The following is a 14739-nucleotide window of genomic DNA, read 5'->3' on the forward strand; positions in this document are numbered from 1 at the left end:
TGTCCCGATATTTCCCTACCACCTACCTATACTAGGGGCAATTTATAATGGCCAATTAACCTATCAACCTGCAAGTCTTTGGCATGTGGGAGGAAACCGGAGCACCCGGAGGAAACCCCCACAGACACAGGGAGAACTTGCAAACTCCACACAGGCAGTACCCAGAATTGAACCTGGGTCGCTGGAGCTGTGAGGCTGCGGTGCTAACCATTGCGCCACTGTGCCGCAATCTATTTCAACCCTTGTGCAAAACCCAACAATGCTGTGGACTGACCTTTTTATTTTCACTGAGTGTCTTCCAGTATTTCTTTCAGTTTTCATCCAGTATATAGTAAGGCTGTTTCTTGTAGCTGTACTTGGAATGTTCTCTCTTCACCATAATGGGCCAATTTACCTAATCCAGTGAAATGTTGCCAAACAACATTTTTTTTTTACTGACAAGGGTCTACTCCGAGTACAATAAATGCAGTTGTGCCGTGAAACTGTGGAAGGCAAATGGTGAAATTAGTTGTATAGTTTACCTGATTTACCGATTTTTGCTAGCTGGTCAGTAACCCTAAGCTGTATACTTTTTCTTTCTTTTCCTCACCCCCTTCCAAGATTGAAGTTTTGCAAAATTGTATACAGGTGACGCAGAATTGGACATACTGCAAAACTGCTGCGATGCTGCATTTAGTTCCACTTGGTATCAGCATGCGATTTTTCCTGTAGTGTATTCACGTCGTTTGATACTCTTAATTCGTCATCTTGCATCGCCCAGTTCAATTAATTTTCTCTCCTGGCACAACCCAGAGTTTGGAAGGACAAAATATATGACAACACTGCTTAGATGTTTTAAAGTTCAATTGACCATAGTATAAACATTTAATGCATCCACCATTAACCCATGCCGTTTTTCATGCTATCTCTGTTACTGTATAACAGGAAATTCCAAAGTATTGGTATTCTTTGAGTGTATAGCGAAATATGGTAGAAACACGGGGCTGGATTTTACATTTCCGCTACCGAATTCTGCGGCAGGCGTGAACAATGGTGGTCTGCCCGTGCGGGCCGCACGTCACAGAGCTGCCACGATATGCAATGCAGCAGCTCATTTAAATAGCCACGAGGGACTGCCCCCCCCCCCCCCCCCCCTTTCACCCTCACCCTCACCCGACGACCATGGAGGGGGTGGGTGGTCCGTCCCCAGCAATAGCGACAGGCACCAATGACTCCATTTTTAAAAGGCTTCGAGCCCAACTTTGCAATTTAAATCTTTAACAGAACACTCATTTTTTAAAAATACATAGTGATCCTGGCCCCCCCCTCTCTTTTTCTCTCTCTTTCCCCCCCCCCAATAAAACATAGAAGTAATTACCTACCCTCTTCCTCTTTTCTTCCCCCCCCCCCCAATAAAACATAGAAGTAATTACCTACCCTCTTCCTCTTTTCTCCCCCCCCCCCCCACACAAAACACTTAGCTTGTGCTGCCAGCTTCCTTTCTCCCCCTGCCTTCCCCCCCCCCCACAATCCCCAAAGTTCATCAGCTTTAAACTTTACCCCTTCCCACCACCCCCAAGACCAATGAAATTAATTTGACCCTGCTGCATCCCTCCCCACCCCCACACTGAAAAACTTAACTACTCCCCCCACCTCCCCATCAGTGTTATGCCTCAAATACCCGGACGGGATCTGAAGGCGTGGGAGTGCCAGCCACCAGCACCAGTATTGCCCCGGAATGGACGGCGGGAGCGGGTAAGTAATTCATTTATTTATGGGGCTGGGCCTTCCCAGCGTTGAGGCCCAAAGTGGGGCTCTGCCAGAGGCATTTCTCTCCCCCCGCCACAACCCCTGACATCAGTGGGGGGCTGTAAAATCCAGCCCACAACGTTTAAACGAAAACAGATTCTGCATTCTTGTTTGGAAACTGTCAGTTATTAACTTATTTCCTATTTTAAGTGTAGGACTGAGTTTTTATTTATTTAAAATATTGCGTCACAAAAAGGAGGTCTCTAACTTTTTAATGGCATTTGCTGTATTTATACTCTGCTGTCCATTGATCTATCATGTTGTGCTGCCTTAGAATTTAGGTAATATAAATGAACAAGACAGATTTTGCATTTGTAGCTTAGTGTATTCTCATGGGCTTTGGACTTCACTAGGGCCAGTTTATTTATAGTGGAAAATTTAATAAGTAAAACATGAATGGATTAATATACAGATTTAAGTCTGTAGAACTCATTTATTTTTCCTAAAGTGCGCAAGGTTGGCCTCCATGTTGTAGGTGCAACACTGTACACTTACACCACTGACTGGATGTTGGGAGGGTGGTCCAAATTCCACTCTTGAATTTAATTTGTAGACTGCACCACTGTCTCCCGTTGCATAATGGTGACATCAACTAGTAGACACCGAGTTACGTCACACATCCGAGGCTTGCTTCTGCACTAATATGGAAATAAAAACACAAAAAAAGATGCTGGAATTACTCAACAGGTCAGGCAGCACTTGGGGAGAGAGAAATAGAGTTAACGGGCTGGATTTTATTAGCTCGCCCCCATTCTCGGCAGTGTGCAGCACGCGATATTTCCCACAGCGGCTCGTTAACTGTGGGGGGGGGGGGGTGGGGTGGTGGTGGAGCTCCCGTGATGTAGAGGGGTTATGCACTTGGTTCCCAGCAAAGGCATCCAACACCACCGCGTGGGCGCCATTTTTAAAGGGCTTCAAGCCCTGACAGTTCATGGTAATTTTTAAAGGGACAGGTGTGGCAGAATATTAAAATAAAATCATACTCTCACTTCTATTCCCTTCTCCCATCCTGCCCCAATGAATAAAAAGTTCATTATTTGTACGATCACCCCCAAAAAATTAAGTTTTTTTTTTTCACTCCTGACTTTTCCTCCCGCACTTTATTCCCTTTGACCCTCAATCCCGTCCCGCAACCAATCGCATTGTTTTCTGCATCTTCCCCCCCCAAGCCCTGAAAAATGCTCTCCTCCCCCTTCCCCACCAGTGTCACACCTCTGATCTCCGAACAGAGATCCGAAAGTATGGGAGTTCCTGCCACCGGCCGGAATATCAGCATTGGGCGACCGCCGGGACAAGATAAGTGCTTTTGCATGTATTTAAATTTATTTAAATATTTAGATGAAGGCTCTGCTGCCGAGCCGGGGTGGGTGGGGGCTGCACCGAGGCCTCGTCGCTGCCAGTAAACCTCAGCGGGGCCTTCCCTGTGTCGAGACTCATGGCGGGCCTCTCCGGAAGTATTTTTCGGCCCCCAACCCCCACAATCCCCGATGTCGGGGGGCTTATGAAATTCAGCCCAGTGTTTCAGGTCAATGACCTTTTCATCAGAACTGACTTTTTTTATTTCAGATTTCCAGTATCCGCATTATTTTGCTTCTGCATTAATTTTGATTGGCCTGTGGTCTGTTTTTGTTAGATTTTAAAGTGCCACCTTTTATTGTTTGATATGAGCAAAGCTTATACATGAGACAGTGGCATAGTGGTAATGTCACTGAATTAGTAATCCAGAAACTCAGGATAATACCCTGGGGATACAGGTTCAAATCCCATCGTGGCAGCTGGTGGAGTTGATATTTAATTTATTAGGGCGGCACAGTGGTTAGCACCGCAGCCTCTCCGCTCCAGCGACCCGGGTTTGGTTCTGGGTACTGCCTGTGTGGAGTTTGCAAGTTCTCCTCCCTGTGACCATGTGGGTTTCCACCGGGTGCTCCGGTTTCCTCCCACAGCCAAAGACTTGCAGGTTGATAGGTAAATTGGCCATTGTAAATTGCCCGTAGTGTAGGTAGGTGGTAGGAGAATGGTGGGGATGTGGTAAGGAATATGGGGTTAATGTAGGATTAGTATAAATGGGTGGTTGTTGGTAGGCACAGACTCGGTGGGCCAAAGGGCCTGTTTCAGTGCTTTATCTCTCTGACTCTTATGATGATGTAATTTCATGAAGTCAGTAGGGAATGTGCTTAAACTCTTAAAATAGATTAGTTGGCGTTGAATGCTTTTTGCTGGTCGCAGTGAGACCAGCAGCAGGTCCCAAGACTAGGGCAGAACCGGGTCATCCTCGTTACCGGTCTTAAAAAGAAAAAACACCATGGCAGCTTTATGTTCATTTTGCTACTAACTAGAGCCGGCCTCCAAAGATCAATCTGAAAGCACCTTGTGTAAACATTGAGCGCTGCTAGCTTAGTTATAGCATGGATCGGGTGCAGAGTAAATCTCCCTGCGCTTGCTGCCACGACAATTTGAATTAACCTCAACTTTGGAGTTCCCTAATATTTATGTATGTTCCTATGCCAGGTTTTTTTTGTGTTTCTACTTTTGGAAACCGGACTTTCTGAATACGATTGCATTGATTGGCTGTAACTCAGTTTCAGAAGAGCAATTCAGTGCTATTGGCCGAAAAGATACTGCAGATAAATTTCTGCACGGAACCGCTGAGCAACTAGAATCTGATCGAGTAATATATCAGCTGCAGTGGGTATAAATCGTTAGTAGGACTAGTTGCCAAGAATTGAACTTGACAATAATTTAATGACCATTTCTGTACCTAAGTGCAAAATGGAAAAACTGAAGTTTGTTTGTTAAATGATTTTTTTTAAACTCTGAGGGAGATGTATTTTTAATTTCCTATTCAATGTAATAGCAGGAAAGTTTTTTTTGTTTTTCATCTGTGAAGCAATTAATGGGTGCTTGTGAAAGGATGCATTGCAATATAAGGTGGCTTGGCATTTTTTTTTAGTTGGAGAGCAATATAGATTGAAACATGTGATTGTAGGCTTTGGATGAGTCATAGTTCTGTCTCTGTCCACTTCCTTGACCTGGGCTGTAATTAAAGTGTTTGGGGAAGAATGAATGATATGAGCCAAGTGGGCTTCTAAAAATGAACTGCTTGGTATTGCCAGTTTCAGATGGAGATTGAATATTAATCTCACAGATAGGGTGATGTTCTATAGGGGCATCTGCCATATGTTTCTTTAGAAATTGTGATATGCTGTTCTGGTACCTGGACTTATCCAAGTCTGTGGAGAAAGTGGCCATTCAAAAGTGACAGAACTGGAGGGAATGCTTCTGAATGCTTCAAGAAAGGAACATAGAAGTAGGAGAGGCCATTGCTGAAAAATTCCAGCTTATTAAATACGGAGTAACTATCAGACAGCTTGGAGGATTTAGTGTTCCTGTGAATATTGTAAGTTTGAAATGCAACTTCAGGAATTTTTAGGTAGGAAAAAACCTTCAGAGCTCTTTAATATTGGTGCCTTGAAAGCTGTTGGGACAAAGGATTATGTAAATAGGATAATTTGTCAAATGGTAAAGGGATACCAGTAATGCTTGCACAGTTCTGACTAGTGCAATACTTTAGAGGTCCGTTTTTAACATAATCAGTGGATTTTAATTAGAAGCCATTTAGGTGAAGGTATTACATGTAGAATGTTCCTGTTTGCAGATGAGATCTTGTGGAGAGGATGGGGAGTTTTAAAGGAAAGCAACCATATTTAGATATGTAAAGATTTAACTGTGCAGATAATTTGCCAATGATTATTGTGTACTTTATAGATGATGAGTGGGGTACAGTTTACAGCTCCTGAGTAGGCTAATGTGATCATTCTTTTGAGGTAATTAAAGGTGATTGCATAAAGGACAGGTGGGCACCTGATGTTTACTTGAACCAATTGTCATGCCCAATAAAGACACATTCCTACTTTTAACTTACAAACTTTATTCAATGTGGAATCTTTGAAATTGATTTTTCCTTTGAAAAGTGGACAATGTGCTGCAAGATGGGCACTGAAGGTCAGATGACTTGGCCTGTATTATTCAAACTCTCTGTCTCAAAAGGATACATTCCAGACCAAGAGGTGTCAATTATACCCATTCTGAAACCATCAAGAGACATTCTTGTAATTAAAACAGAGTGCAGGAAATACACAACAGGTTTGACAGCATCTGTGGAGTGAGAAACAGTTAACGTTTCAGGCCTGTGACCTTTCATCGGAACAAGAGACATTCCTGAATTTAATGGGTACTTCTGAAACAATGAAGGTATGAAGTAGCCACATCATAACGGGATTATAACCCATCAGACATCAGTGGATGGCCATGGATTCCGCATCTTGGTCCATTGTATGGTCACACCAAGGGAGAGGGCCATGTGCCAACTAACAAAGACTCTAATTTGAGGGATTTTGACCTTAAAAGGCAATCGGCTGGAGAGAGAGGAAATCACAACCACCTCACAGAAGGAGTCGAGCCAAGGCCTGTGAAAAACCCAGTCTAAACAAGAAGCAGTCCTACTGCTGATTCTATACTTCAACCTTGTGCAGCAGAGACCTGAAAGTGACCACCACCTCCAGTCTGAAATTTTAACCACTAAAAATCTACAACGCCTCCACTAATTCAAGACTACAAACAACCCTTTTAAAAGAGACTGTTCTACTTAGATTCAACAGGCTTACTGTAAACCACAGACACTACCACGCCTTGACCTCTTTCCCTTTGCCTTCTATCTGTCTTGCGAGTGTATGTGAGAGTGAATGCATGTGTGAGTGGTGTTGCAAACATTTTGCAGAATGAATATTGTTCAATAAATAGTTAATCTTCTGTTTTAAACCTACAAGAAAACCTGTCACTGTCTGTCTGTTTATTTGGCAAGTAAAATATTTAGGTTAACTCATCATTTTAAGCAAAACACTATCATGGTCAGTTGGGAGGTGAAGAGTGGGAAACACCCACACCCCTTACCACCTGGCGGTAACACGGTCTTTCTTTGGCTAAAGATGTCAACAAGAAACTTGTACACTTAAGATGGCATAACTGATGCTTGGGCCATGTACTTGATTTTATTTTCCTTTTGCCTGTTTTTAAATGGATCACATCATTGAGACCAGTTAAATGTCCGACTTGTATCCCATATTCATAAAGTACATTTTCTAAAAACAGTTGTGGGCCCACATCTTGAGAATGCTTACGGTAGGTAGTGATTACAGAGCTGCCCTTTGGTCCATTTCTGTTATCACATGAAAGTAAAGTTTTGGTTTTGTTGTGTTTTTTTTTCCCCCACTGCAAGTGTGCTCAATTTCATAAAATGCTTAATGTTAAAATGTACAATAATCTTAGCATTTCTTGTCAAAAACTCTTGAGGATTGATCCATGTTGTAGGACCTAATGCAGCATTTCTCTAGCTGTTGATCTAGAACCTCTGTCACAGCACTGAGGAAGGTTATGTACCATGTGGTCCTAGACCACCTAGATCAAAAGTCAGCCTTTGAATATCCAAAGTGCATGACACAAAAATACTAGTTTTGTATTTTTACACCGATGAGGTCTTTCAACCTTTAGCTTCCATGTTTCCTAGCTGATTCTTAGAATATTGTAAATTTGGTGCAGTTCTGAGGATGTTCCACAGATGCAGCACAGTTCTTGAAACAACCAGTCTAAGTGAAGTCTTCCACTTTCTGTGATGACATGCATTCATAATATCTGGAAATTCTTCCACCGGCAGTGTCAACCTTGTCGGTGATAACGCATGTCACCTCTGAATTATAAGATTATGTTCAAGTCCCACTTCTTCAGGGACTTCAACGCATACACTGGAGTGTCAACCTAGATTAATGCTGAGGTGCAGCCTTTCGATGAGACATTAAACTGAGGCCCAGTCTGTTCCCTCAGACATATGTAAAAGATTATATGTCACTACTAGAAGAGCAAGGAAGATCTCCCAATGTCCTGACAATCAAAATGCATGTTCTGAGCCCTAAGCTGGTCTTCCTGCTATTCGTGAGGATGAGTGCATCGGGCCAGCGAAACTCTGAGTCCTAGGAATGCAATGAGGGGAGGAACAGGGAAAGAGAAAAATACAAACTGAGTGAGGTAGAAACAGTCTTGTGAGGGAGAGTTCATGTCTGCCTGTGATGTGCATTGTTGTGTCATTTGTTTTGTGCTGGATGTCTGAGCTTTGCGGCTTCTCTCTGAGGACTGAGCCTCACCTCCCTGAAGCTGGGATTCAGTGGCGGGGTGTGGAGTCAGTGAATTGAATTACGTTTGGCTTTGATCTTGTATATTTTAGTAACTTGCTGTGTATTGGAAAAAAAAGTCAAATTGTATGAAAGCTTAATTAGAAGCTACTTTTGTTTTTGTTGAATCAGTGGAATTTACTTGGTGTTTCTCATTGTGGTCAATACTGTAGAAGCATCACAGAAGTAGGTTTTACTTAAACATTACTTATTAAATCTTTCCATTCTCTTGTGTTCTTTGATATTTTATAGCTAGATGAATATAATTTAAAATCTCAAATTTCTATTCGGGCTTGGTAAGACACTCAGTTAAGGTAACTGCTATGGCCAGGATTTTGATTATAAAGACAGTGAAACTGCCAGCATTTGCTGTCAATCCTCTGGAACTGACTGCAGCTTCCTGAATCCATGCACATGCAATTAAATGTGGAAATCCAGATGTTGTTGTCATTGATTCCTGTCCCTCCATATTATGACCTGTTGAATTCCTCACAGGTGGCAATCAGTTATAAATCACTGAATTCATGTGAAGTTGCACTTTTTTCACTAAGCTAACTAAACAGTAAAATCCTTTTTAACAGTTATGCTTTGTTGGATGAAGTATAACTGGGTTTTTAATGGCATGCAAGTCATGATGAGTGTTGAACAACCTCTCTAGCCCTGAAAAACTAATTATATATTTGTGGAATGTCAAATTTCTCCATTCTGTGATTTAAAAATTCCATAAATTTTTTAAATGAAGGTTTGATACTTCATGCGTTAGTCCTAATCTTTATTTTGCTTCCTGCGTGTTACTTTCTGGATGGCTATCTGATAATTATCAGTGTTTGGCTGTTTGATGACCTCACTGTGACAGAATGCCAGAGATCCCCTGTAGCTGGCACCAGAATGAAATTAACACCTGAAAGGTGAAACCCATGCCACAAAACACGCTAGACCTTCCTGGGCAGCTTTTTTTTTGAAAGGTCAGCGGTGTTACTTCGTCACGGAGCACAAAACCCGAGCCTGTAACATTTGCAAACAGTGGGGAAATGCCATGTGATCAAATGTCACATGATCGAATACCCAGAAATACGTCAAACCAGAGTTTGGAACCATCTTGCTTACAGTTTTTGAGCAATGAGTTAAATCCAATGGAATTGCAGTGTAGTGAATGATGTTGTTTACTTCCGTTACCCTTATCTGGAAATTCTTGTTTTCCTTCATCGAGCATGATACAGATGAAAATTTATACTGTCACAGCCAGACTTGGCATGGCTTTTTGGAGTGCCATCACTCTCGATCTATACAAGAGCTCGGTATTACTGGAAGAATCCATTTACTGTACAGATTGCTTTTGCATCAGGTCGCATCAATATCTCAGCCCCCCATGGTCCATGCAGAGCTATGTACGTCTCTCAAGTTCTGTTAATGCAGGCTAGCACTTTATAGCTGGAATTTAGATGTTACTTATTAGCAACCAGCTCATTTATGGAAAGCTTCCAAATGTGATTTTTTAATCTTGAAATCATCTTAGAAAAAAAATTCATCATTCTGATGTAGGTATTTCCCATAATTTGTCTGATTTTTTTTTTACTGTAAACTGACTCAGTTGCTGTTTGTGAAATGGTCTTGCTCTTGGAGTATGTTCCTTTTGGTCTTGAAGATCCTAGTGTCTCTTTTACCCTACTCGCATGGAATTTTGTCAAATTTGGAAGCTATGGTTTTTGGAATGTCATCTGGATGCATTGTTGCCCAATTTATTCTGTGGGCAGTCAACAGCTCGATGTGTAAGATTCTCACATGCCAAGTTACCACTGTGAATGTGCACTGCGTAACTATTCATAGTCATGTTGTCAATCTGTCCAGAATCTTCCCCAACGTCAAGTGGGCCAGGAATGATCAAATTGTGTTGCTGCCCTTTTGCGGGTGGGCAGAGAGCTCAGACTTCTTGTGCTTTGACCAGAAATTGCATGCCTACTTTGAGTTACACTGTCAGTAGTGTTTCTTTACTGTCGTTGGTGATGCTCCCCTCCTTTAATTGTTTTGTTGTCTGCAGCACCAATGCTGAGTTAGTTATAATGTTTCCTCTGGTAACCAATCCTGTTCAGTAAGTAAAATATTAAGCACCTTTTTATATTGACCTTTGGCTGGTGACCTTCTGCAGCTGGTGGCCAATAAAGGTTAAACTGCTGGATTTTATTAGACTGGCTACCAGGAGGACCTCCCCTACCTGCTTGTGTCTTGACATTGCACATCACTCCACTCTTTTTACAGTGGTAGTATGGGTCAATTTCATGACATAATTACATTATGCGTCTATAGCGAGCAGTTTCATGTCCACTCTACACACTGGCATCTCTGTAAAGTGCCTTGCCTCTGGTTCACTGAGACTTGTATGACTTGTGCAGCAGCGCTCTCAAGATCTAGTCAGTTGTCTAAAAGATCCTAAAGATGAATCTACTAAAGTATTAAAGTGGAAGGAACCCACGAGAGATTGTGTATAGTGATGAGGGAAGAAGGAGTTGTCACTATGGATTAATCTGCTGACACTATGCTATCTCTGATCACATGGATAGCTGTTATTGCTGTGGTACTGGAAGGTTGCTAATTTCTGTGAAATCCATATCATATCCTTTTTTTAAAAAAAAAAATTGCACGAAGAAAACATTTATTTTGTGATAACAGGGCTTATTCAACAGTTGTGTAATTGATTTCAGGTCGTTGCTTACTGTAAGTGGTGTGCAGTGTACTGCTGTATAGACATTGCACACCATGGGTAAAGTAAATTTCAAAGTTTTTAACCACGGGTCTCCAGACATAACTTTTAGGGTTTTTGTTACTTTCTGTAAACCAGAATCAACAGGCTGTGTCATAATTCCTGGTAAAAATGACCCACTCCGAGTTTCTTTACTGTGTAAGTTGATATCACTATCCAGTGACTCATTGTGCATGTGGTTGTTGTGACAGCCCAGATATCTGATCATTTTTTTCCCTTTTTCTTTCTCCTCTCTCGCCTCATTACCATCAAACAAAGGGGGATGGGGGGAGAAATCATATAACCTTCGGTTAATACTCAGTCTGCCATTGAGTATATTTTCCAGCCTCTTAAAAAAATAATTCTACAGATGTGATAAATATCCATTGAAACCCTTTTATAATTAATCTGTTTTTTAAAAAAAAATTAAAGCAAAACATTTGAGGAACCCACCTGCTTATTGGGACATTTATTTCAGTTAGGGTTTTTCATACCAGGCTGTTGTAAGTTTGTCTTGACCGGTGCTTGTCACAGACAACCCTGCAAATAAAGTGGGGTTGAGGTTCAGAACCTGTCAGTATTACTGTGGGATTTATTAGATGTGTGCATTCAATGCAGTAACAAATGTTTCCATCAACAATTATTGATTTCTAATGCTTGAACATTTAAGTACAGAACATAAAAGTGTGAAATTATGCCTGCGGAAACTTGTTGGAAGATTTGGATCCATGTTGGTTGTACCCGCAGGGCTGTGATGCTGCCGTCATCAGCGGATTTCCGGTGTATTTTTCTTCTGATCTGACACTCAATAGTCATGCTGCAGTCCAGAGCTTTCTATTTACCAAAAATTTTTATGATGTAGCCAAATGCAGGCTCTCCTCTCTTCCCCCAAGGACTGTAAATAGAAGGCATGAAACCCCCAACAATTTTAATAAAATACATGAGTTTGCCCTTCAGTTTTCCTGCCTCCGTGTTGTAAAACTACCAAAGCTTCAGAATGGCTCTGAAATTTTACCCACTGCTTTCAATTCATTTTCACCTTTCTTAAAAAAAAAAGAGGATGTACTTGGTCTCCATTCCATTTATACTGTTGCCAGCTTGGCTAGAATTGGAACTTTACCCTAAAGCAGATTATGGATGTCACGTGGAAAGTTCTTTTGATTACCTTTGGCACAGGAATTTTTTTTTTCTGCATGCTACGTAGTCAACACTTCATAGACTGTAGTTTCCTGACCTGGATTTTACACAATCCATTTGTCTTCCTGAGCATGATTTTGCAATGTCCTAGCAATCTTGGGAACTGTTACATTCCACACAGTATTGCATCAAATTTATCTGTAATTAAAAACCCATCCTAACCAGATATTCATATAAATCTGTGTGGAAAACGTGGCACAATCTGCTAAAGGAACAAGGTTAGGCCAATCTTGTGTTTTCTTTAAAATAATTACCTGATGATTTATTTGTTTATTTTCATATCTTCTGCATATGACTTTTCTTCAGTATTTTGGTTTCACTTCAGAATCCTGCTTAATTGATTTTTATTTTAACCTGTAGGTTTGGATGAAAGAACAGGCCCTGGTCCATGGGCAACAGGCACACAGAGCAGTAGTCCATCAACATATGAACAACCAAGGGTAAGAATGGCTTATACTCCCGTTCCTAAATGGTTTTCTTCAGCCTTCATTGGTTTTGAATCAATACTCAGGTTTCCTTCGTCATTCATATCTCCTCCAACCTCTCAAAATACCAAGTTAAACAGGGTAAGTATCATAGGACTATGGATGTAAAATATATATGTTTAATTTCTTTTCTACAAAATTTTCTTTAAGTTTCGACCAGATTCTAGCCACTGAGGTACTTTTTAGGGTATGTTTACACGACAGTGATAGCATCTGTACAAAATGGTTTGGTTTTATCCTGACACTGAATTTTATGTTGTAGTTCTGGAGTTGGGGTCCAACCCAACATAAAGCAGAGTGAGTTTTATCAGGCCTTGACCACAGGTTAACAATACAACTAATGCACACCAAAGCTACTGTTGTAATTAGTCTAAAGTGAGCTCTGGTAATTTTAACTTTCTGAATGTTTTGCTGGTTAATTAGCTTCTTGCCTAGTTTGAGCAAGTAATTTTCCCAAAAAAATCTCTAGATCACTTTTTACAAACTTCCACTGTATTTAAAATAAAAACTGCTGTCTGCAAACTGGGCAGCTTAGTCACCTGGTTCCAATTCAAACCCACTAGTCAACTCCAGCTCCATTTGGTGGGAATCCATGCCTATTGTTAGTTATTTCCAGTAGTAAACCAAGGTTCTTGGTCGTTTTAACAGGCTTATGGAAAGTCTCAAGTGCCTCCACAAAAATTGCTATTAAAGAGGACTTCAGTTAGTGGATGTTGGATAGGATGTTGGCTATAATACTGGGGAAGTCTGAAAAGATAGATTAACCTGGGTTCAAGGTGGTTAGAGCCTCCAAAGTGATTTGGGAAGTAAGCACTTACTATTTAAAAAAAAAGACTGTACTTAAAGCTAATGACTTCAACTGTGTCTCAGCCTATTTCATACACATGGATTTCTGACTGATGCAAATTATGAAGAAGTATCTTAGTCGCTCGCTAAGTTTGTTTTTTTTTAATATCCACAATTGGGCTTCACTTAACAGCCCAGTCTTCATTGTCGGTGTTGACAGATTTTTCGGTTGTGCAGGGCATTGCAGGCAAGTCTAGTTCTGACCTCACTCAGTGTCCACAGTTTAACCTATTGGAGAATGCGTGTGTTTTCTTTCCATTGTTGTACCCGTTTTAATAGAATCTGGCAGTAGTTCTGATCCAAGCTGCACTCTTCAATTGAGTAAAATTATCACATCTCCCGACTACATAATATCAAACCAAAGTTTGTCTAATTGCTCTAACATCTAAAAAGACAGGTAGAATTGCCCATTGTCAATAAGGAAAATGCACAGGTATTTGTTGCTGGCACAATGCGGTTGTGGTGGGCACATTTGAAGGCCTCACCCTTCTAATTAGAAATACAGCTCCACAGCTTAATTCCACACCCAGCTCAGCAATGTTGAGGAAAACTGTTTGTTCTCTGCTGTGATCAACTTACTTACCAGACCAGGAATTGAGTCTTTGATCAACTGAATTGTGTGGCTCACTTAACATTGCCTTTACCACCTGAATCATCTGGTGCACACCAATTTTTTTTTTTTAATGAGACTAAGAAGGTGAAAATCTAGCAGGATTCCAGTTCCTAATCAGTAATTTCCTACTCCGTTTGTCTGGCATTAGGTGATGCCAGGATTGCACATGGCTCTGATGCCAGCTAATGGTCTGCTGACACATCCTCTCGGCTCATGCATTGTTATGACCAGATGAGAAAGGTGTCTCGGGGTCTCTTTCAGCCTTTACCTGGTCTTTGTAACGGTTTAATTTAAACACTGTGTTTTGAGCTCCCCCTTGGTGAATCCTTGTTCACCGCTTTCCAATTATAAGGCAAGGAAATGAGCACAAACAGGCCTTCTTGGGCTTAAGAAAAAAAGTGAAATTTATTAAACTTGAAACTCAAATTCAATTAACGCCTATGGATCTATGATGCACCCCATGCTAGCATGCATACGCGATGCGCACGTGCAAATAGGGACAGAAAAGAGCAGAAGAAAAAATAAAGTAGAGAGGTTTGAGGCAATATCAGAAGAGTTTTTTGTTACTGTACTTTGAGCTCACTGTAGTCCTTTTGTAGGTAGCCTTGCTTTTTGTTGGGGCCCAGTATTATTCTTAAACCTTGTTCACCGTAGGAGACTTTCCCTCTTGGGGTTCATGTGCCTTCAATTGGTCTTCAGTTCTGTGAGAAAGAGATGGGAGCAGACAGGAGAGAGGTCTTTTCAGTCCAGGAGCACACAGCTCTCTGAGTTCCAAGTCTTTGGCATGTTCAAATTCAAAACAACTCCCAACAGCCAGTTAGTCATGTGACTAAACTGATCTGACCACGTCTG

At 41.2% G+C, this 14739-nt stretch overlaps 1 protein-coding gene across 9 annotated transcripts in view; it reads left to right on the forward strand.

Annotated features, from left to right (window-relative positions):
* The window catches only part of LOC137351668 (transcription factor 4-like), a 143576-nt gene that overhangs the window by 33714 nt on the left and 95123 nt on the right, over positions 1-14739 (forward strand). For all 9 annotated transcript variants that reach the window (XM_068016359.1, XM_068016362.1, XM_068016361.1 and 6 more), the window contains exon 4: positions 12304-12383. In XM_068016359.1, the coding sequence (XP_067872460.1) occupies positions 12304-12383 (80 nt within the window). The remainder of the gene's footprint in view (positions 1-12303; positions 12384-14739) is intronic.

This window comes from Heterodontus francisci, chromosome 36, assembly GCF_036365525.1.
Source record: "Heterodontus francisci isolate sHetFra1 chromosome 36, sHetFra1.hap1, whole genome shotgun sequence".
NCBI lineage: Eukaryota > Metazoa > Chordata > Chondrichthyes > Heterodontiformes > Heterodontidae > Heterodontus > Heterodontus francisci.